The 21,569-nt window shown below is 51.6% G+C and overlaps 1 protein-coding gene across 1 annotated transcript in view; it reads left to right on the plus strand.

Moving 5' to 3' along the window:
- Positions 1-959: 959 nt before the first annotated feature.
- The window catches only part of LOC144770897 (uncharacterized), a 32,925-nt gene continuing 12,315 nt past the window's right edge, over positions 960-21,569 (plus strand). The window contains exon 1 of the mRNA XM_078655689.1: positions 960-1,091. Within this exon, the coding sequence (XP_078511815.1) occupies positions 998-1,091 (94 nt within the window). The 5' untranslated portion in view covers positions 960-997. The remainder of the gene's footprint in view (positions 1,092-21,569) is intronic.

Below are 21,569 nucleotides of genomic sequence, written 5' to 3' on the forward strand. Positions count from 1 at the left end.
TTTGGTGCTAAGTTGCTACACTTATCGCCATCGCGAGGGAAACAGAAGGCTTCACCACATTCTTGTAAATATGCTGCATCCTTGCATTTCAGAAATGATGGAGCGTATTGTTAAGCCAAGGAGGCTAACGACGCGCTCTGCCACTTCCTTGTACACATCCCCCTAAGTTTAGATATACTCTGTCCTCGTGCTCCCACCCAGTGTCCCTCTTTTATATTTCAGTTACTGTCGGCCTATTCACTAAAGGTATGTGCAAGCCCACTGGACTGAAGGACCTCACTTCCGAGTGTAAGGTCCCACTCCCCCCCCCTCCTTGACATCATAGTAGCAGCTGCTACGTTGGCAGACCGAGGAAAGTTTCCCATCCGCCACAGGCCTGATGGATTTGTTCTGAAATTAGCATCAATGCTGATGTACATTTACCTTCAACAAAACAAGCCCCGCCCCAACAATATTTTTACACATTCAATGCCAAATTGTTCCTAGAATGAAAGGAAGAACCCCACATTGGGAGAGACAGACTTTGTGTCCCATGTGAGATCGAGTTTCTGTTCTGACTCTTGAGTGTGGTGAGACGTGAGGTTTCAGTCAGCGCCTGAAGGCATTGGCGTGGCGCACTTCCTGGAATCTGTCACGCGCTGTCGCGCCTTCCAGTGATACACGCCAAGGGTGTCACATTTGTCTGCCCATGGGTGAGTCCTGCAGACTCACTCCTCAGAAGGAGACACTGGCCTCAAAGGCAAGTCAACAATGGGAGGACATGGCCTGGAGAGGAAGGAGCCGCCCGCTGGTGGCCCTCGGGCGGAGAGGACAGGATGCTTTACCTGACCATCTCTTTCATGGGCATTCATGAGGCGATAAACCTGTCAGGTGGTGGGGGCGTGACAAGGGGTGTGGGTAAAGGAGGACTCTGGGCTATAAAAGGGGATGTGCTTCTTCTCTGTGGACAAGCAGTGAATCTTTCTCCTCTCCCGCCTTGGATCTGAAGAGCGGAGACATGGCCACCATGCTGAAGGTTCTGGTGTTCTCAATGTTGGCCGTCCTGGCTCTTGGTGGCCGAGCGAGGTCTGTCGGCCATGGATCTAGTGAAGGTGAGTCAGTGAGTGACTGAGCGAGTGAGACAATTCAGGTTTCTAGACATGCCAACGGTGAGCTTGTGGTGCACGGCATGACAAAGGCCCTTATGGGGTCCTTGCACTGCTTGCGTTGAGGAACCCGTGGTGAACATGCAATAGCACACGACAGTGGGCAAGATGAGGGCTGTGGCTACTGAGCGATTCCACTAGACTAGATCATGACAGTGCACGCCTCATCCACGCCAGTGCCCGCCTTCCATCAATCACAGAGAGGTCCATGGCTTTCACCAGGAACATGGCAGATGTGCCGATGGTTCACTCTGGCCTGAGGTGGAGGTAACTATCCCTCACCCAGCCCTGAAACCGAACCGTGCCAGCTTACAGTGTTAAAAGGGGACAGCGCCACCGGCCGTCACAAGTGTTAAAGAGTATTTTGACCTTATCAAGCAATAACCAACCTCTAGGCCAGTGGTCTTCAAACCTTTTAATGCTCCCCGCCCCCCCAGTGAGAAAAATAAAATCACAGAGGCCCCCCTCAAACTTTTCCACAATTATTCTATTAAACTGCCAATGTTTAAATAGGTCCAGACCTATCTCACCACTGCTGTTAAGTTCTATTACTGTTTAAAAAATGCAATCAAATACATGATTGCCAAACATACTATTCTGTTCGGGCAGGCCTTACTAACGTGTAAAAGTACCCACAGTGTGATTATTAGAAATGGGGTGGTGGTTATGAGCATAATGCTTCCTTTGGCCAGAGCCTGGTGCCCTCCCCCCCAGTATCACCGGAGGCCCTCTTAGGGGGACCCGCCCCTCAGTTTGAGATCCCTGGGATCACTTGAGGCCCTCCTAGGAGGACCCACCCCTCAGTTGAGACCCCTGGGATCACTTGAGGTCCCCCTCGGAGGGCCCGCCCCCCAGTTTGAGAGCCCTGGGATCACTTGAGGTCCCCCTCGGAGGGCCCGCCCCCTTGTTTGAAGACCCCTGCTCTAGGGCAAGGGTGGGCTCGGAGCGAGGGAGAAAGCTCCATGTTCTTCCTTTCTCTCTACCTCTTCTCGCCAAATGCATGTTCATTGCGGGGCTTGTATTGCTTTATAATTTTTACCCGGACATTATGGGATAAATACCCCAGCTTGCAAAGCGCTATTGGCTAAAACACACGCCTTGGTCGAATGTGTTATATGTGACAAGAATCGATTTGTCAGCTATGTTTTAAATTTCTTTTAGTTCATCTACTCTTTTCAAAATGTTGCATGTTACACATGTAAAACCAAAAGTAATCTCTGCTCAAATATTTTCAGAGGTTTCACTCTTTCATTCTAATCTTGCATTAAAACAAGCATTGGCAGTGGGAAAAATTGTGTCCTTTGTGTAGTAGAAACTTTAATATTGAGCTTCAAATTACAACAAAGGTACAACATGGGTAGCAACAGCACAACCTTCCTAACACAAAGAATAAGCACAGATAGGTCCGAGAGGCAGAAGGGACATGACAGGGTCCTGTGGTACATACGGAACTGGTACAACACAGGTAACTAATACAGTAAAATAGAGACAAGGGAAAGGGCTGTTCTACACTTTCTGTTAACAGAAATAAACAAACAAGAAGTATACATATCCTGGAAGAAACATCCAAACCTCTAATGGTATTAATACATCCTAATGTACTTATCTGGGGTGAAGAACTCTCACTGTGTTAGTGCTTCACGCTACAATAGTGCGTTCTACACCTCCCGCTGGGAACCATCCGAGAGGATATCGTTCAATGGGTGTGCGGTCTCACGTTTATGGGTTTCCCTGTTTAGGGTCTGGTTCTGCCCCATAGGTCTCTATCTATGTTCTCCCTTTGTTCAATTTTCACACCTATATTACAATTATGTGCGGAAGAGCAAAACACGTTTCTTGCAGGTGCTTCCCTGCCACAAGATTACAAACATGTTTTGGCCCTATAATTTTGCCTCTTTGGCATCAGGCGCCTTCTTCAGGATCATAGGTGACAGTGTCTCACATCAAATATTGTGAAACAGCCCCTTGCTCCCTGGCCATGTTACCAAGTAAAGTCAATATATCATTTGTTTTTGTGATGGGACAGCAGCAGTGGAAAGGCCCCTTCTTCTTAGAACAGGGCAGAGACAGTGGAAACTTTACTCCTTCAGAGGACAGGTAAAGGGAGGTCGGCAGTAACTGAAGCTTTCCAAGTCACAGACCTGGTGTTCATCGAGTGGCAGCAGTGCAAGCTTTGCTTCCTCACAGAACAGCTACAGTGAGGCAGCCACAAGCCAAGCTTCCCTCTCTTATAGAAGGCAGGAAGGGCAGTCTTCCACTCACTGCACAACAGATGCACAGGGCATACGAGTCCAAGCTTCCCTCTCTTATAGAAGGCAGGAAGGCCAGTCTTCCACTCACTGCACAACAGATGCACAGGGCATACGAGTCCAAGCTTCCCTCTCTTATAGAAGGCAGTCAGGGCAGTCTTCCATTCACTGCACAACAGATGCACAGGGCAGACGAGTCCAAGCTTCCCTCTCTTATAGAGGCAGTAAGGGCAGTCTTCCATTCACTGCACAATAGATGCACAGGGCAGACGAGTCCAAGCTTCCCTCTCTTATAGAAGGCAGGAAGGGCAGTCTTCCATTCACTGCACAACAGGTGCACAGGGCAGACGAGTCCAAGCTTCCCTCTCTTATAAAGGCAGGAAGGGCAGTCTTCCATTCACTGCACAACAGATGCACAGGGCATAGGAGTCCAAGCTTCCCTCTCTTATAGAAGGCAGGAAGGGCAGTCTTCCATTCACTGCACAACAGATGCACAGGGCAGACGAGTCCAAGCTTCCCTCTCTTATAGAGGAGGTAAGGGCAGTCTTCCATTCACTGCACAACAGATGCACAGGGCAGACAAGTCCAAGCTTTCCTCTCTTACAGAAGGCAGGAAGGGCAGTCTTCCATTCACTGCACAACAGATGCACAGGGCAGACGAGTCCAAGCTTCCCTCTCTTATAGAAGGCAGGTAGGGCAGTCTTCCATTCACTTCACAACAGATGTGCGGAAGAGCAAAACACGTTTCTTGCAGGTGCTTCCCTGCCACAAGATTACAAACATGTTTTGGCCCTATAATTTTGCCTCTTTGGGGTCAGGCGCCTTCTTCAGGATCATAGGTGACAGTGTCTCACATCAAATATTGTGAAACAGCCCCTTGTTCATTGGCCATGTTACCAAGTAAAGTCAATATATCATTTGTTTTTGTGATGCGACAGCAGCAGTGGAAAGGCCCCTTCTTCTTAGAACAGGGCAGAGACAGTGGAAACTTTACTCCTTCAGAGGACAGGTAAAGGTAGGCCGGCAGTAACTGAAGCTTTCCAAGTCACAGACCTGGTGTTCATCGTGTGGCAGCAGTGCAAGCTTTGCTTCCTCACAGAGCAGCTTCAGTGAGGCAGCCACAAGCCAAGCTTCCCTCTCTTATAGAAGGCAGGAAGGGCAGTCTTCCACTCACTGCACAACAGATGCACAGGGCAGACGAGTCCAAGCTTCCCTCTCCTATAGAAGGCAGGAAGGGCAGTCTTCCACTCACTGCACAACAGATGCACAGGGCAGACGAGTCCAAGCTTCCCTCTCTTATAGAAGGCAGGAAGGGCAGTCTTCCACTCACTGCACAACAGATGCACAGGGCATACGAGTCCAAGCTTCCCTCTCTTGTAGAAGGCAGGAAGGGCAGTCTTCCATTCACTGCACAATAGATGCACAGGGCAGACGAGTCCAAGCTTCCCTCTCTTATAGAAGGCAGGAAGGGCAGTCTTCCATTCACTGCACAATAGATGCACAGGGCAGACGAGTCCAAGCTTCCCTCTCTTATAGAAGGCAGGAAGGGCAGTCTTCCATTCACTGCACAACAGGTGCACAGGGCAGACGAGTCCAAGCTTCCCTCTCTTATAAAGGCAGGAAGGGCAGTCTTCCATTCACTGCACAACAGATGCACAGGGCATAGGAGTCCAAGCTTCCCTCTCTTATAGAAGGCAGGAAGGGCAGTCTTCCATTCACTGCACAACAGATGCACAGGGCAGACGAGTCCAAGCTTCCCTCTCTTATAGAGGAGGTAAGGGCAGTCTTCCATTCACTGCACAACAGATGCACAGGGCAGACAAGTCCAAGCTTTCCTCTCTTACAGAAGGCAGGAAGGGCAGTCTTCCATTCACTGCACAACAGATGCACAGGGCAGACGAGTCCAAGCTTCCCTCTCTTATAGAAGGCAGGAAGGGCAGTCTTCCATTCACTGCACAACAGATGCTCAGGGCAGATGAGTCCAAGCTTCCCTCTCTTATAGAAGGCAGGTAGGGCAGTCTTCCATTCACTTCACAACAGATGTACAGGGCAGACGAGTCCAAGCTTCCCTCTCTTATAGAGGCAGGAAGGGCAGTCTTCTATTCACTGCACAACAGATGCACAGGGCAGACGAGTCCAAGCTTCCCTCTCTTATAGAGGGAGGAAGGTCAGTCTTCCATTCACTGCACAACAGATGCACAGGGCAGACGAGTCCAAGCTTCACTCTCTTATAGAAGGCAGTCAGGGCAGTCTTCCATTCACTGCACAACAGACGCACAGGGCAGAAAAGTCCAAGCTTCCCTCTCTTATAGAAGGCAGGAAGGGCAGTCTTCCATTCACTGCACAACAGATGCACAGGGCAGACGAGTCCAAGCTTCCCTCTCTTATAGAAGGCAGGAAGGGCAGTCTTCCATTCACTGCACAACAGATGCACAGGGCAGACGAGTCCAAGCTTCCCTCTCTTATAGAAGGCAGGAAGGGCAGTCTTCCATTCACTGCACAACAGATGCACAGGGCAGACAAGTCCAAGCTTCCCTCTCTTATAGAAGGCAGGAAGGGCAGTCTTCCATTCACTGCACAACAGATGCACAGGGCAGACGAGTCCAAGCTTCCCTCTCTTATAGAAGGCAGGAAGGGCAGTCTTCCATTCACTGCACAACAGATGACCAGGGCAGACGAGTCCAAGCTTCCCTCTCTTATAGAAGGCAGGAAGGGCAGTCTTCCATTCACTGCACAACAGATGCACAGGGCAGACGAGTCCAAGCTTCCCTCTCTTATAGAAGGCAGGAAGGGCAGTCTTCCATTCACTGCACAACAGATGCAGAGGGCAGACGAGTCCAAGCTTCCCTCTCTTATAGAAGGCAGGAAGGGCAGTCTTCCATTCACTGCACAACAGATGCACAGGGCAGACGAGTCCAAGCTTCCCTCTCTTATAGAAGGCAGGAAGGGCAGTCTTCCATTCACTGCACAACAGATGCACAGGGCAGACGAGTCCAAGCTTCCCTCTCTTATAGAAGGCAGGAAGGGCAGTCTTCCATTCACTGCACAACAGATGCACAGGGCAGACGAGTCCAAGCTTCCCTCTCTTATAGAAGGCAGGAAGGGCAGTCTTCCATTCACTGCACAACAGATGCACAGGGCAGACAAGTCCAAGCTTCCCTCTCTTATAGAAGGCAGGAAGGGCAGTCTTCCATTCACTGCACAACAGATGCACAGGGCAGACGAGTCCAAGCTTCCCTCTCTTATAGAAGGCAGGAAGGGCAGTCTTCCATTCACTGCACAACAGATGCACAGGGCAGACGAGTCCAAGCTTCCCTCTCTTATAGAAGGCAGGAAGGGCAGTCTTCCATTCACTGCACAACAGATGCACAGGGCAGACGAGTCCAAGCTTCCCTCTCTTATAGAAGGCAGGAAGGGCAGTCTTCCGTTCACTGCACAACAGGTGCACAGGGCAGACGAGTCCAAGCTTCGCTCTCTTATAGAGGCAGGAATGGCAGCCTTCCATTCACTGCACAACAGATGCACAGGGCAGACGAGTCCAAGCTTCCCTCTCTTATACAAGGCAGGAAGGGCAGTCTTCCATTCACTGCACAACAGATGCACAGGGCAGACGAGTCCAAGCTTCCCTCTCTTATAGAGGCAGGAAGGGCAGTCTTCCATTCACTGCACAACAGATGCACAGGGCAGACGAGTCCAAGCTTTCCTCTCTTACAGAAGGCAGGAAGGGCAGTCTTCCATTCACTGCACAACAGATGCACAGGGCAGACGAGTCCAAGCTTCCCTCTCTTATAGAAGCAGTAAGGGCAGTCTTCCATTCACTGCACAACAGATGCACAGGGCAGACAAGTCCAAGCTTCCCTCTCTTATAGAAGGCAGGAAGGGCAGTCTTCCATTCACTGCACAACAGATGCACAGGGCAGACGAGTCCAAGCTTCCCTCTCTTATAGAAGGCAGGAAGGGTAGTCTTCCATTCACTGCACAACAGATGCTCAGGGCAGACGAGTCCAAGCTTCCCTCTCTTATAGAAGGCAGGTAGGGCAGTCTTTCATTCACTGCACATCAGATGCACAGGGCAGACGAGTCCAAGCTTCCCTCTCTTATAGAGGCAGTCAGGGCAGTCTTCCATTCACTGCACAACAGATGTACAGGGCAGACGAGTCCAAGCTTCCCTCTCTTATAGAGGCAGTAAGGGCAGTCTTCCATTCACTGCACAACAGATGCACAGGGCAGACAAGTCCAAGCTTCCCTCTCTTATAGAAGGCAGGAAGGGCAGTCTTCCATTCACTGCACAACAGATGCACAGGGCAGACGAGTCCAAGCTTCCCTCTCTTATAGAAGGCAGGAAGGGCAGTCTTCCATTCACTGCACAACAGATGCACAGGGCAGACAAGTCCAAGCTTCCCTCTCTTATAGAAGGCAGGAAGGGCAGTCTTCCATTCACTGCACAACAGATGCACAGGGCAGACGAGTCCAAGCTTCCCTCTCTTATAGAAGGCAGGAAGGGCAGTCTTCCATTCACTGCACAACAGATGCACAGGGCAGACAAGTCCAAGCTTCCCTCTCTTATAGAAGGCAGGAAGGGCAGTCTTCCATTCACTGCACAACAGATGCACAGGGCAGACGAGTCCAAGCTTCCCTCTCTTATAGAAGGCAGGAAGGGCAGTCTTCCATTCACTGCACAACAGATGCACAGGGCAGACGAGTCCAAGCTTCCCTCTCTTATAGAAGGCAGGAAGGGCAGTCTTTCGTTCACTGCACAACAGATGCACAGGGCAGACGAGTCCAAGCTTCCCTCTCTTATAGAAGGCAGGAAGGGCAGTCTTCCGTTCACTGCACAACAGGTGCACAGGGCAGACGAGTCCAAGCTTCGCTCTCTTATAGAGGCAGGAATGGCAGCCTTCCATTCACTGCACAACAGATGCACAGGGCAGACGAGTCCAAGCTTCCCTCTCTTATACAAGGCAGGAAGGGCAGTCTTCCATTCACTGCACAACAGATGCACAGGGCAGACGAGTCCAAGCTTCCCTCTCTTATAGAGGCAGGAAGGGCAGTCTTCCATTCACTGCACAACAGATGCACAGGGCAGACGAGTCCAAGCTTCCCTCTCTTATAGAGGCAGGAAGGGCAGTCTTCCGTTCACTGCACAGCAGATGCACAGGGCAGACGAGTCCAAGTTTCCCTCTCTTATAGAAGGCAGGAAGGGCAGTCTTCCATTCACTGCACAACAGATGCACAGGGCAGACGAGTCCAAGCTTCCCTCTCTTATAGAAGGCAGGAAGGGCAGTCTTCCATTCACTGCACAACAGATGCACAGGGCACACGAGTCCAAGCTTCCCTCTCTTATAGAGGCAGGAAGGGCAGTCTTCCGTTCACTGCACAGCAGATGCACAGGGCAGACGAGTCCAAGCTTCCCTCTCTTATAGAAGGCAGGAAGGGCAGTCTTCCATTCACTGCACAACAGATGCACAGGGCAGACGAGTCCAAGCTTCCCTCTCTTATAGAGGCAGGAAGGGCAGTCTTCCATTCACTGCACAACAGATGCACAGGGCAGACGAGTCCAAGCTTCCCTCTCTTATAGAGGCAGTAAGGGCAGTCTTCCATTCACTGCACAACAGATGCACAGGGCAGACAAGTCCAAGCTTCCCTCTCTTATAGAAGGCAGGAAGGGCAGTCTTCCATTCACTGCACAACAGATGCACAGGGCAGACGAGTCCAAGCTTCCCTCTCTTATAGAAGGCAGGAAGGGCAGTCTTCCATTCACTGCACAACAGATGCACAGGGCAGACAAGTCCAAGCTTCCCTCTCTTATAGAAGGCAGGAAGGGCAGTCTTCCATTCACTGCACAACAGATGCACAGGGCAGACGAGTCCAAGCTTCCCTCTCTTATAGAAGGCAGGAAGGGCAGTATTCCATTCACTGCACAACAGATGCACAGGGCAGACGAGTCCAAGCTTCCCTCTCTTATAGAAGGCAGGAAGGGCAGTCTTCCGTTCACTGCACAACAGATGCACAGGGCAGACGAGTCCAAGCTTCCCTCTCTTATAGAAGGCAGGAAGGGCAGTCTTCCGTTCACTGCACAACAGGTGCACAGGGCAGACGAGTCCAAGCTTCGCTCTCTTATAGAGGCAGGAAGGGCAGTCTTCCGTTCACTGCACAGCAGATGCACAGGGCAGACGAGTCCAAGCTTCCCTCTCTTATAGAGGCAGGAAGGGCAGTCTTCCGTTCACTGCACAGCAGATGCACAGGGCAGACGAGTCCAAGCTTCCCTCTCTTATAGAAGGCAGGAAGGGCAGTCTTCCATTCACTGCACAACAGATGCACAGGGCAGACGAGTCCAAGCTTCCCTCTCTTATAGAAGGCAGGAAGGGCAGTCTTCCATTCACTGCACAACAGATGCACAGGGCACACGAGTCCAAGCTTCCCTCTCTTATAGAGGCAGGAAGGGCAGTCTTCCGTTCACTGCACAGCAGATGCACAGGGCAGACGAGTCCAAGCTTCCCTCTCTTATAGAAGGCAGGAAGGGCAGTCTTCCATTCACTGCACAACAGATGCACAGGGCAGACGAGTCCAAGCTTCCCTCTCTTATAGAAGGCAGGAAGGGCAGTCTTCCATTCACTGCACAACAGATGCACAGTGCAGACGAGTCCAAGCTTCCCTCTCTTATAGAAGGCAGGAAGGGCAGTCTTCCATTCACTGCACAACAGATGCACAGGGCAGACGAGTCCAAGCTTCCCTCTCTTATAGAAGGCAGTCAGGGCAGTCTTCCATTCACTGCACAACAGATGCACAGGGCAGACGAGTCCAAGCTTCCCTCTCTTAAAGAGGCAGGAAGGGCAGTCTTCCATTCACTGCACAACAGATGCACAGGGCAGACGAGTCCAAGCTTCCCTCTCTCATAGAAGGCAGGAAGGGCAGTCTACCATTCACTGCACAACAGATGCACAGGGCAGACGAGTCCAAGCTTCCCTCTCTTATAGAAGGCAGGAAGGGCAGTCTTCCATTCACTGCACAACAGATGCACAGGGCAGACGAGTCCAAGCTTCCCTCTCTTACAGAAGGCAGGAAGGGCAGTCTTCCATTCACTGCACAACAGATGCACAGAGCAGACGAGTCCAAGCTTCCCTCTCTTATAGAAGGCAGGAAGGGCAGTCTTCCATTCACTGCACGACAGATGCACAGGGCAGACGAGTCCAAGCTTCCCTCTCTTACAAAAGGCAGGAAGGGCAGTCTTCCATTCACTGCACAACAGATGCACAGGGCAGACTAGTCCAAGCTTCCCTCTCTAATAGAAGGCAGTCAGGGCAGTCTTCCATTCACTGCACACCAGATGCACAGGGCAGACTAGTCCAAGCTTCCCTCTCTTATAGGAGGCAGTCAGGGCAGTCTTCCATTCACTGCACAATAGGTGCACAGGGCAGACGAATCCAAGCTTCCCTCTCTTATAGAAGGCAGGAAGGGCAGTCTTCCATTCACTGCACAACAGATGCACAGGGCAGACGAGTCCAAGCTTCCCTCTCTTATAGAGGCAGGAAGGGCAGTCTTCCATTCACTGCACGACAGATGCACAGGGCAGATGAGTCCAAGCTTCCCTCTCTTATGGAAGGCAGGAAGGGCAGTCTTCTATTCACTGCACAACAGATGCTCAGGGCAGACGAGTCCAAGCTTCCCGCTCTTATAGAAGGCAGGAAGGGCAGTCTTCCATTCACTGCACAACAGATGCACAGGGCAGACGAGTCCAAGCTTCCCTCTCTTATAGAAGGCAGTCAGGGCAGTCTTCCATTCACTGCACAACAGATGCACAGGGCAGACGAGTCAAAGCTTCCCTCTCTTATATAGGCAGGAAGGGCAGTCTTCCATTCACTGCACAACAGATGCACAGGGCCGTAGAGTCCAAGCTTCCTTCTCTTATAGAAGGCAGGAAGGGCAGTCTTCCATTCACTGCACAACAGATGCACAGGGCAGACGAGTCCAAGCTTTCCTCTCTTATAGAAGGCAGGAAGGGCAGTCTTCCATTCACTGCACAACATGGCACAGGGCAGACTAGTCCAAGCTTCCCTCTCTTATACAAGGCAGGAAGGGCAGTCTACCATTCACTGCACAACAGATGCACAGGGCAGACGAGTCCAAGCTTCCCTCTCTTATACAAGGCAGGAAGGGCAGTCTACCATTCACTGCACAACAGATGCACAGGGCAGACGAGTCCAAGCTTCCCTCTCTTATGGAAGGCAGGACGGGCAGTCTTCCATTCACTGCACATCAGATGCACAGGGTAGACGAGTCCAAGCTTCCCTCTCTTATAGAGGCAGTAAGGGCAGTCTTCCATTCACTGCACAACAGATGCACAGTGCAGACGAGTCCAAGCTTCCCTCTCTTATAGAAGGCAGGAAGGGCAGTCTTCCATTCACTGCACAACAGATGCACAGGGCAGACGAGTCCAAGCTTCCCTCTCTTATAGAAGGCAGTCAGGGCAGTCTTCCATTCACTGCACAACAGATGCACAGGGCAGACGAGTCCAAGCTTCCCTCTCTTATAGAAGGCAGGAAGGGCAGTCTTCCATTCACTGCATAACAGATGCACAGGGCAGACGAGTCCAAGCTTCCCTCTCTTATAGAAGGCAGTCAGGGCAGTCTTCCATTCACTGCACAACAGATGCACAGGGTAGACGAGTCCAAGCTTCCCTCTCTTATAGAGGCAGTAAGGGCAGTCTTCCATTCACTGCACAACAGATGCACAGTGCAGACGAGTCCAAGCTTCCCTCTCTTATAGAAGGCAGGAAGGGCAGTCTTCCATTCACTGCACAACAGATGCACAGGGCAGACGAGTCCAAGCTTCCCTCTCTTATAGAAGGCAGTCAGGGCAGTCTTCCATTCACTGCACAACAGATGCACAGGGCAGACTGTAGGAAGGTAGATCCCTGACTATGGTTGCCCCCAACTTTTTGCCTGGTGTTTTGCTGGTTTTCTGACTTAGTTGACCTGGGGCCCTGCTATTCAGGACCCCAGGCCTACTGCTCTCTCTGTAAAATGGATTCCATGTACCTTAGGTACATATCTAATTGGATACTGAGTCACCTTATCAGTCCCTGTACAGTGTACCTTAGGTACCCAGGGCATAGGTGTACCCAGGGCCTACCAGGGGCTGCAGCATGTATTATGCCACCCCTGGCTGGCCATCCAAATCTGACACAACTGGCTGCACGACAGCTGGGGCAAGGTGGTGTAATCACCCTTTGCTTTAGATATAGTATACCTATATCTAACCCTAAAATGGACACATGTATTCCTATCAGTCACTCCTATGGCAGGCCTTAACAATCCTGAAGGCAGAGTGCTTGGAATTGTGTGAGATGGTGCTCTGGCATGAGCTGAGCCCGTTTGCAGCTTGCGGAACCAAGTCCTAATAGCTGTTCCATGATAACGCATACCATATACTCTTAAGTGCATTATAATCCTCGCGGTTATATGCCAACTCTGGTATCGCTTTATCAAAACATGTCGAGTAAGGTGTCATACGAATTGGAATACTAACCCCTCGCCAATTCTGGCGACGGGGTTAGCATTCCACCCTTCTAGAGGGACACGACATGTATGTAACTGTGAACCCCGGTTAAAGTTAACTCAAGCCTCAGCTCCACAAAATGGATGCTGCCACCGAGACACAAGTCTGCCCTCCTGCTGCTGGGAGTCCTTCCAGCAACGGAGGCCTGGACAAAGGGTTTCCTGTCAGGGGCGGTGCAAGCACCATCCCAGACAGGATTTTGTGTATCCCAGGTAAGCAGGGCTTTAGAGGAAGGTGACTGCAAGTGGCACCCCGGTGCTCACTATGCATAGGCCGACTTGAACCAGTTCCAGGGGCACACCAGCCCCTGAGCTGGGGAAAGTCCGGCATGGGAGAGGGGTGTAACCACCCCCCTTCCTGGTCCCACCCATAGGGCAGGACTTAGTCGCGTGCCAGCCCCCTTTCTCAGGATAAAGGTAGGAGCAGGCCCCCTTCCAAATCAGATCATCTTTGAATCCTGAAACTACTTTCTACGAAAGGAACTCAAGACTTCTTCCCAAGATTTCTCCCTTGTGACTAAAGAGTAGTCACCCTGCACCAGCAGGCACCATCCAAGCATCGCGGTTTGCTGTAAGTCTCTCCTCCGGATCAAGACTGCCCAGCTCGACGAGAACCGGCTTCCCTGGCACCTCTGACCTCTACCTGCATCATCAGCCCAGCTGAGATTCGTGGGTGTGACGAGACCTCGAGGGACCGGCCATCTTCAAGACTGCACGACGCTTGCCCAGCACAACCACCGAGGGACCCTTGAGTGAGTGCTTTGGGGTTTGAGAAGCCCCGACCCTGAGCAGCTCCAGCACCGAAGTCCAGCCCCCTTGCATCCACGAGATCTACGTGGGGCCCTTCTGCTCTTTGCTGCTCACCGCGTTGTCCAGGACACTTGCCCGTTGGCTAGTGGCCCTTCTGACGACGAACCACGATGACAACACCGCTGGTCTGGTTGCTCCAGACTGGCCCTTGCTCCCCTCCAACAGAGGAGCACCCCGGACCCTCCTGGTCCACTCCAGACGCCATTTTGAGTCCACCACGTGGGCTTGCATTTGCCAAGAGTTGTTGCCCCAATCCTGGGTCCAGCGACGTCGACAGCAGATACCTCCGTGGGACAGCTCGCACCTCCATCCTGGTCGCCGACAACGCCTCCTGGTCCGAGAGACTGCAGAGCCCAGCGTCGCCCACTCACCTGGTCGAGGTGACTTCGTCCGGTGCCACTCTGGTGCCCACCTAATCACTGGCTAGTGATTCAGAACTTGGTCCCCTCTGCTTACAGGTCTCCATCTTCATCGATCCAGGCTTGGATCACATCGAACATCTTCACTGGTCGCCTGCCAGCAACTTCTTCTTTCAGGCTCCATAGACTGCAACGAGGATCCCCGACGTCTTTTCAGACCTATGCAGCCGCAGCCCCTGGGCTAGGTAACCTGAGCATTTCGGTGCTCCAGCATAGCTTAACTATCTAAGTGTCCAGATCCTTTGTCGTTTCAGCTCTACCTAGTCGGGTTCGCCCGAAAACACTAACTTTGCTTTTACTAGCCTCCATAGACTTTTTCCCGCCTTACGCGTGAGAGTTCCCACTTTGCATACGACGTCCCTAGGCCTCCTGCTTGTAATCTGAAGGTTCAGTAGAATAGTCCTAGCGATCCTAAAGCCTATGAGAATAGTTACTTACCTGCTAGTAATTCGCATTCCACTTTTGTAGTATATGGTTTTTCGTGCCCCTCGGGCATTTGTGTAAATTGTGCGACTTTAAGTATTTCTTTAAGAGTTTTGTTGTGTGCTTAGCTCCCTGTCTCATAAAGAGCCAGGGTAGTCTTGTTATAAATAAATATACTTTATTTTTCATAACTACTTGTGTGGTGTCCTTTCACTTGGTGTTCAAGGGGTAAATGTGATGGTAAAACAGCTGGCTTAACACGCCCTCTAGAGTTTAGCCTAAAGACTGCTCGTGTCCATGCTACTAGGATAGCTGGTCTATCAGGTTGACTTACAACCAATCATCAAAAAGGGTTGTTTGGACTGATACAAAGTGTTCACTAGAATAGTGAACATTATATATCAGGCCAACTTCTCACACAGACGAGTCCAAGCTTCCCTCTCTTATAGAAGGCAGTCAGGGCAGTCTTCCATTCACTGCACAACAGATGCACAGGGCAGACAAGTCCAAGCTTCCCTCTCTTATACAAGGCAGGAAGGGCAGTCTTTCATTCACTGCACAACAGATGCACAGGGTCGACGAGTCCAAGCTTCCCTCTCTTATAGAGGCAGGAAGGGCAGTCTTCCATTCACTGCACAACAGATGCACAGGGCAGACGAGTCCAAGCTTCCATCTCTTATAGAGGCAGGAAGGGCAGTCTTCCATTCACTGCACAACAGATGCACAGGGCAGACGAGTCCAAGCTTCCCTCTCTTATAGAGGCAGGAAGGGCAGTCTTCCATTCACTGCACAACAGATGCACAGGGCAGACGAGTCCAAGCTTCCCTCTCTTATAGAGGCAGGAAGGGCAGTCTTCCATTCACTGCACAACAGATGCACAGGGCAGACGAGTCCAAGCTTCCATCTCTTATAGAGGCAGGAAGGGCAGTCTTCCATTCACTGCACAACAGATGCACAGGGCAGACGAGTCCAAGCTTCCCTCTCTTATGGAAGGCAGTCAGGGCAGTCTTCCATTCACTGCACAGCAGATGCACAGGGCAGACGAGTCCAAGCTTCCCTCTCTTATAGAAGGCAGGAAGGGCAGTCTTCCATTCACTGCACAACACATGCACAGGGCAGTCGAGTCCAAGCTTCCCTCTCTTATAGAAGGCAGTCAGGGCAGTCTTCCATTCACTGCACAACAGATGCTCAGGGCAGATGAGTCCAAGCTTCCCTCTCTTGTAGAGGCAGTCAGGGCAGTCTTCCATTCACTGCACAACAGATGCACAGGGCAGACGAGTCCAAGCTTCCCTCTCTTATAGAGGCAGGAAGGGCAGTCTTCCATTCACTGCACACCAGATGCACAGGGCAGACGAGTCCAAGCTTCCCTCTCTTATAGAGGCAGGAAGGGTATTCTTCCATTCACTGCACAACAGATGCACAGGGCAGATGAGTCCAAGCTTCCCTCTCTTATAGAGGCAGTCAGGGCAGTCTTCCATTCACTGCACAACAGATGCACAGTGCAGACGAGTCCAAGCTTCCCTCTCTTATAGAAGGCAGGAAGGGCAGTCTTCCATTCACTGCACAACAGATGCACAGGGCAGACTAGTCCAAGCTTCCCTCTCTTATAGAAGGCAGTCAGGGCAGTCTTCCATTCATTGCACAACAGATGCACAGGGCAGACGAGTCCAAGCTTCCCTCTCTTATAGGAGGCAGTCAGGGCAGTCTTCCATTCACTGCACAACAGATGCACAGGGCATAGGAGTCCAAGCTTCCCTCTCTTATAGAGGCAGTCAGGGCAGTCTTCCATTCACTGCACAACAGATGCACAGGGCAGACGAGTCCAAGCTTCCCTCTCTTATAGAAGGCATAAAGGGCTGTCTTCCATTCACTGCACAACAGGTGCACAGGGCAGACGAGTCCAAGCTTCCCTCTCTTATAGAGGCAGGAAGGGCAGTCTTCCATTCACTGCACAACAGATGCACAGGGCAGACGAGTCCAAGCTTCCCTCTCTTATAGAGGCAGGAATGGCAGTCTTCCATTCACTGCACAACAGGTGCACAGGGCAGACGAGTCCAAGCTTCCCTCTCTTATAGAGGCAGGAAGGGCAGTCTTCCATTCACTGCACGACAGATGCACAGGGCAGACGAGTCCAAGCTTCTCTCTCTTATAGAAGGCAGGAAGGGCAGTCTTCCATTCACTGCACGACAGATGCACAGGGCAGATGAGTCCAAGCTTCCCTCTCTTATGGAAGGCAGGAAGGGCAGTCTTCTATTCACTGCACAACAGATGCTCAGGGCAGACGAGTCCAAGCTTCCCGCTCTTATAGAAGGCAGGAAGGGCAGTCTTCCATTCACTGCACAACAGATGCACAGGGCAGACGAGTCCAAGCTTCCCTCTCTTATAGAAGGCAGTCAGGGCAGTCTTCCATTCACTGCACAACAGATGCACAGGGCAGACGAGTCCAAGCTTCCCTCTCTTATATAGGCAGGAAGGGCAGTCTTCCATTCACTGCACACCAGATGCACAGGGCATACGAGTCCAAGCTTCCCGCTCTTATAGGAGGCAGTCAGGGCAGTCTTCCATTCACTGCACAACATGGCACAGGGCAGACTAGTCCAAGCTTCCCTCTCTTATACAAGGCAGGAAGGGCAGTCTACCATTCACTGCACAACAGATGCACAGGGCAGACGAGTCCAAGCTTCCCTCTCTTATGGAAGGCAGGACGGGCAGTCTTCCGTTCACTGCACAACAGATGCACAGGGCAGACGAGTCCAAGCTTCCCTCTCTTATAGGAGGCAGTCAGGGCAGTCTTCCATTCACTGCACAACAGGTGCACAGGGCAGACGAGTCCAAGCTTCCCTCTCTTACAGAGGCAGGAAGGGCAGTCTTCCGGTCACTGTACAACAGATGCACAGGGAAGACGAGTCCAAGCTTCCCTCTCTTATAGGAGGCAGTCAGGGCAGTCTTCCATTCACTGCACAACAGATGCACAGGGCAGACGAGTCCAAGCTTCCCTCTCTTATAGGAGGCAGTCAGGGCAGTCTTCCATTCACTGCACAACAGATGCACAGGGCAGACGAGTCCAAGCTTCCCTCTCTTATAGAGGCAGGAAGGGCAGTCTTCCATTCACTGCACAACAGGTGCACAGGGCAGACGAGTCCAAGCTTCCCTCTCTTATAGAGGCAGGAAGGGCAGTCTTCCATTCACTGCACGACAGATGCACAGGGCAGATGAGTCCAAGCTTCCCTCTCTTATGGAAGGCAGGAAGGGCAGTCTTCTATTCACTGCACAACAGATGCACAGGGCAGACGAGTCCAAGCTTCCCTCTCTTATAGAAGGCAGTCAGGGCAGTCTTCCATTCACTGCACAACAGATGCACAGGGCAGACGAGTCCAAGCTTCCCTCTCTTATATAGGCAGGAAGGGCAGTCTTCCATTCACTGCACACCAGATGCACAGGGCATACGAGTCCAAGCTTCCCGCTCTTATAGGAGGCAGTCAGGGCAGTCTTCCATTCACTGCACAACATGGCACAGGGCAGACTAGTCCAAGCTTCCCTCTCTTATACAAGGCAGGAAGGGCAGTCTACCATTCACTGCACAACAGATGCACAGGGCAGACGAGTCCAAGCTTCCCTCTCTTATGGAAGGCAGGACGGGCAGTCTTCCGTTCACTGTACAACAGATGCACAGGGCAGACGAGTCCAAGCTTCCCTCTCTTATAGGAGGCAGTCAGGGCAGTCTTCCATTCACTGCACATCAGATGCACAGGGTAGACGAGTCCAAGCTTCCCTCTCTTACAGAGGCAGGAAGGGCAGTCTTCCATTCACTGCACAACAGATGCACAGGGCAGACGAGTCCAAGCTTCCCTCTCTTATAGAAGGCAGGAAGGGCAGTCTTCCATTCACTGCACAACAGATGCACAGGGCAGACCAGCCAAGCTTCCCTCTCTTATAGAAGGCAGGAAGGGCAGTCTTCCATTCACTGCACAACAGATGCACAGGACAGACGAGTCCAAGCTTCCCTCTCTTATAGAAGGCAGTCAGGGCAGTCTTCCATTCACTGCACAACAGATGCACAGGGCAGACGAGTCCAAGCTTCCCTCTCTTATAGAAGGCAGTCAGGGCAGTCTTCCATTCACTGCACAACAGATGCACAGGGCAGACTGTAGGAAGGTAGATCCCTGACTATGGTTGCCCCCAACTTTTTGCCTGGTGTTTTGCTGGTTTTCTGACTTAGTTGACCTGGGGCCCTGCTATTCAGGACCCCAGGCCTACTGCTCTCTCTGTAAAATGGATTCCATGTACCTTAGGTACATATCTAATTGGATACTGAGTCACCTTATCAGTCCCTGTACAGTGTACCTTAGGTACCCAGGGCATAGGTGTACCCAGGGCCTACCAGGGGCTGCAGCATGTATTATGCCACCCCTGGCTGGCCATCCAAATCTGACACAACTGGCTGCACGACAGCTGGGGCAAGGTGGTGTAATCACCCTTTGCTTTAGATATAGTATACCTATATCTAACCCTAAAATGGACACATGTATTCCTATCAGTCACTCCTATGGCAGGCCTTAACAATCCTGAAGGCAGAGTGCTTGGAATCGTGTGAGATGGTGCTCTGGCATGAGCTGAGCCCGTTTGCAGCTTGCGGAACCAAGTCCTAATAGCTGTTCCATGATAACGCATACCATATACTCTTAAGTGCATTATAATCCTCGCGGTTATATGCCAACTCTGGTATCGCTTTATCAAAACATGTCGAGTAAGGTGTCATACGAATTGGAATACTAACCCCTCGCCAATTCTGGCGACGGGGTTAGCATTCCACCCTTCTAGAGGGACACGACATGTATGTAACTGTGAACCCCGGTTAAAGTTAACTCAAGCCTCAGCTCCACAAAATGGATGCTGCCACCGAGACACAAGTCTGCCCTCCTGCTGCTGGGAGTCCTTCCAGCAACGGAGGCCTGGACAAAGGGTTTCCTGTCAGGGGCGGTGCAAGCACCATCCCAGACAGGATTTTGTGTATCCCAGGTAAGCAGGGCTTTAGAGGAAGGTGACTGCAAGTGGCACCCCGGTGCTCACTATGCATAGGCCGGCTTGAACCAGTTCCAGGGGCACACCAGCCCCTGAGCTGGGGAAAGTCCGGCATGGGAGAGGGGTGTAACCACCCCCCTTCCTGGTCCCACCCATAGGGCAGGACTTAGTCGCGTGCCAGCCCCCTTTCTCAGGATAAAGGTAGGAGCAGGCCCCCTTCCAAATCAGATCATCTTTGAATCCTGAAACTACTTTCTACGAAAGGAACTCAAGACTTCTTCCCAAGATTTCTCCCTTGTGACTAAAGAGTAGTCACCCTGCACCAGCAGGCACCATCCAAGCATCGCGGTTTGCTGTAAGTCTCTCCTCCGGATCAAGACTGCCCAGCTCGACGAGAACCGGCTTCCCTGGCACCTCTGACCTCTACCTGCATCATCAGCCCAGCTGAGATTCGTGGGTGTGACGAGACCTCGAGGGACCGGCCATCTTCAAGACTGCACGACGCTTGCCCAGCACAACCACCGAGGGACCCTTGAGTGAGTGCTTTGGGGTTTGAGAAGCCCCGACCCTGAGCAGCTCCAGCACCGAAGTCCAGCCCCCTTGCATCCACGAGATCTACGTGGGGCCCTTCTGCTCTTTGCTGCTCACCGCGTTGTCCAGGACACTTGCCCGTTGGCTAGTGGCCCTTCTGACGACGAACCACGATGACAACACCGCTGGTCTGGTTGCTCCAGACTGGCCCTTGCTCCCCTCCAACAGAGGAGCACCCCGGACCCTCCTGGTCCACTCCAGACGCCATTTTGAGTCCACCACGTGGGCTTGCATTTGCCAAGAGTTGTTGCCCCAATTCTGGGTCCAGCGACGTCGACAGCAGATACCTCCGTGGGACAGCTCGCACCTCCATCCTGGTCGCCGACAACGCCTCCTGGTCCGAGAGACTGCAGAGCCCAGCGTCGCCCACTCACCTGGTCGAGGTGACTTCGTCCGGTGCCACTCTGGTGCCCACCTAATCACTGGCTAGTGATTCAGAACTTGGTCCCCTCTGCTTACAGGTCTCCATCTTCATCGATCCAGGCTTGGATCACATCGAACATCTTCACTGGTCGCCTGCCAGCAACTTCTTCTTTCAGGCTCCATAGACTGCAACGAGGATCCCCGACGTCTTTTCAGACCTATGCAGCCGCAGCCCCTGGGCTAGGTAACCTGAGCATTTCGGTGCTCCAGCATAGCTTAACTATCTAAGTGTCCAGATCCTTTGTCGTTTCAGCTCTACCTAGTCGGGTTCGCCCGAAAACACTAACTTTGCTTTTACTAGCCTCCATAGACTTTTTCCCGCCTTACGCGTGAGAGTTCCCACTTTGCATACGACGTCCCTAGGCCTCCTGCTTGTAATCTGAAGGTTCAGTAGAATAGTCCTAGCGATCCTAAAGCCTATGAGAATAGTTACTTACCTGCTAGTAATTCGCATTCCACTTTTGTAGTATATGGTTTTTCGTGCCCCTCGGGCATTTGTGTAAATTGTGCGACTTTAAGTATTTCTTTAAGAGTTTTGTTGTGTGCTTAGCTCCCTGTCTCATAAAGAGCCAGGGTAGTCTTGTTATAAATAAATATACTTTATTTTTCATAACTACTTGTGTGGTGTCCTTTCACTTGGTGTTCAAGGGGTAAATGTGATGGTAAAACAGCTGGCTTAACACGCCCTCTAGAGTTTAGCCTAAAGACTGCTCGTGTCCATGCTACTAGGATAGCTGGTCTATCAGGTTGACTTACAACCAATCATCAATAAGGGTTGTTTGGACTGATACAAAGTGTTCACTAGAATAGTGAACATTATATATCAGGCCAACTTCTCACACAGACGAGTCCAAGCTTCCCTCTCTTATAGAAGGCAGTCAGGGCAGTCTTCCATTCACTGCACAACAGATGCACAGGGCAGACGAGTCC

Source organism: Lissotriton helveticus, chromosome 7, assembly GCF_964261635.1.
Source record: "Lissotriton helveticus chromosome 7, aLisHel1.1, whole genome shotgun sequence".
Classification (NCBI taxonomy): Eukaryota; Metazoa; Chordata; class Amphibia; order Caudata; family Salamandridae; genus Lissotriton; species Lissotriton helveticus.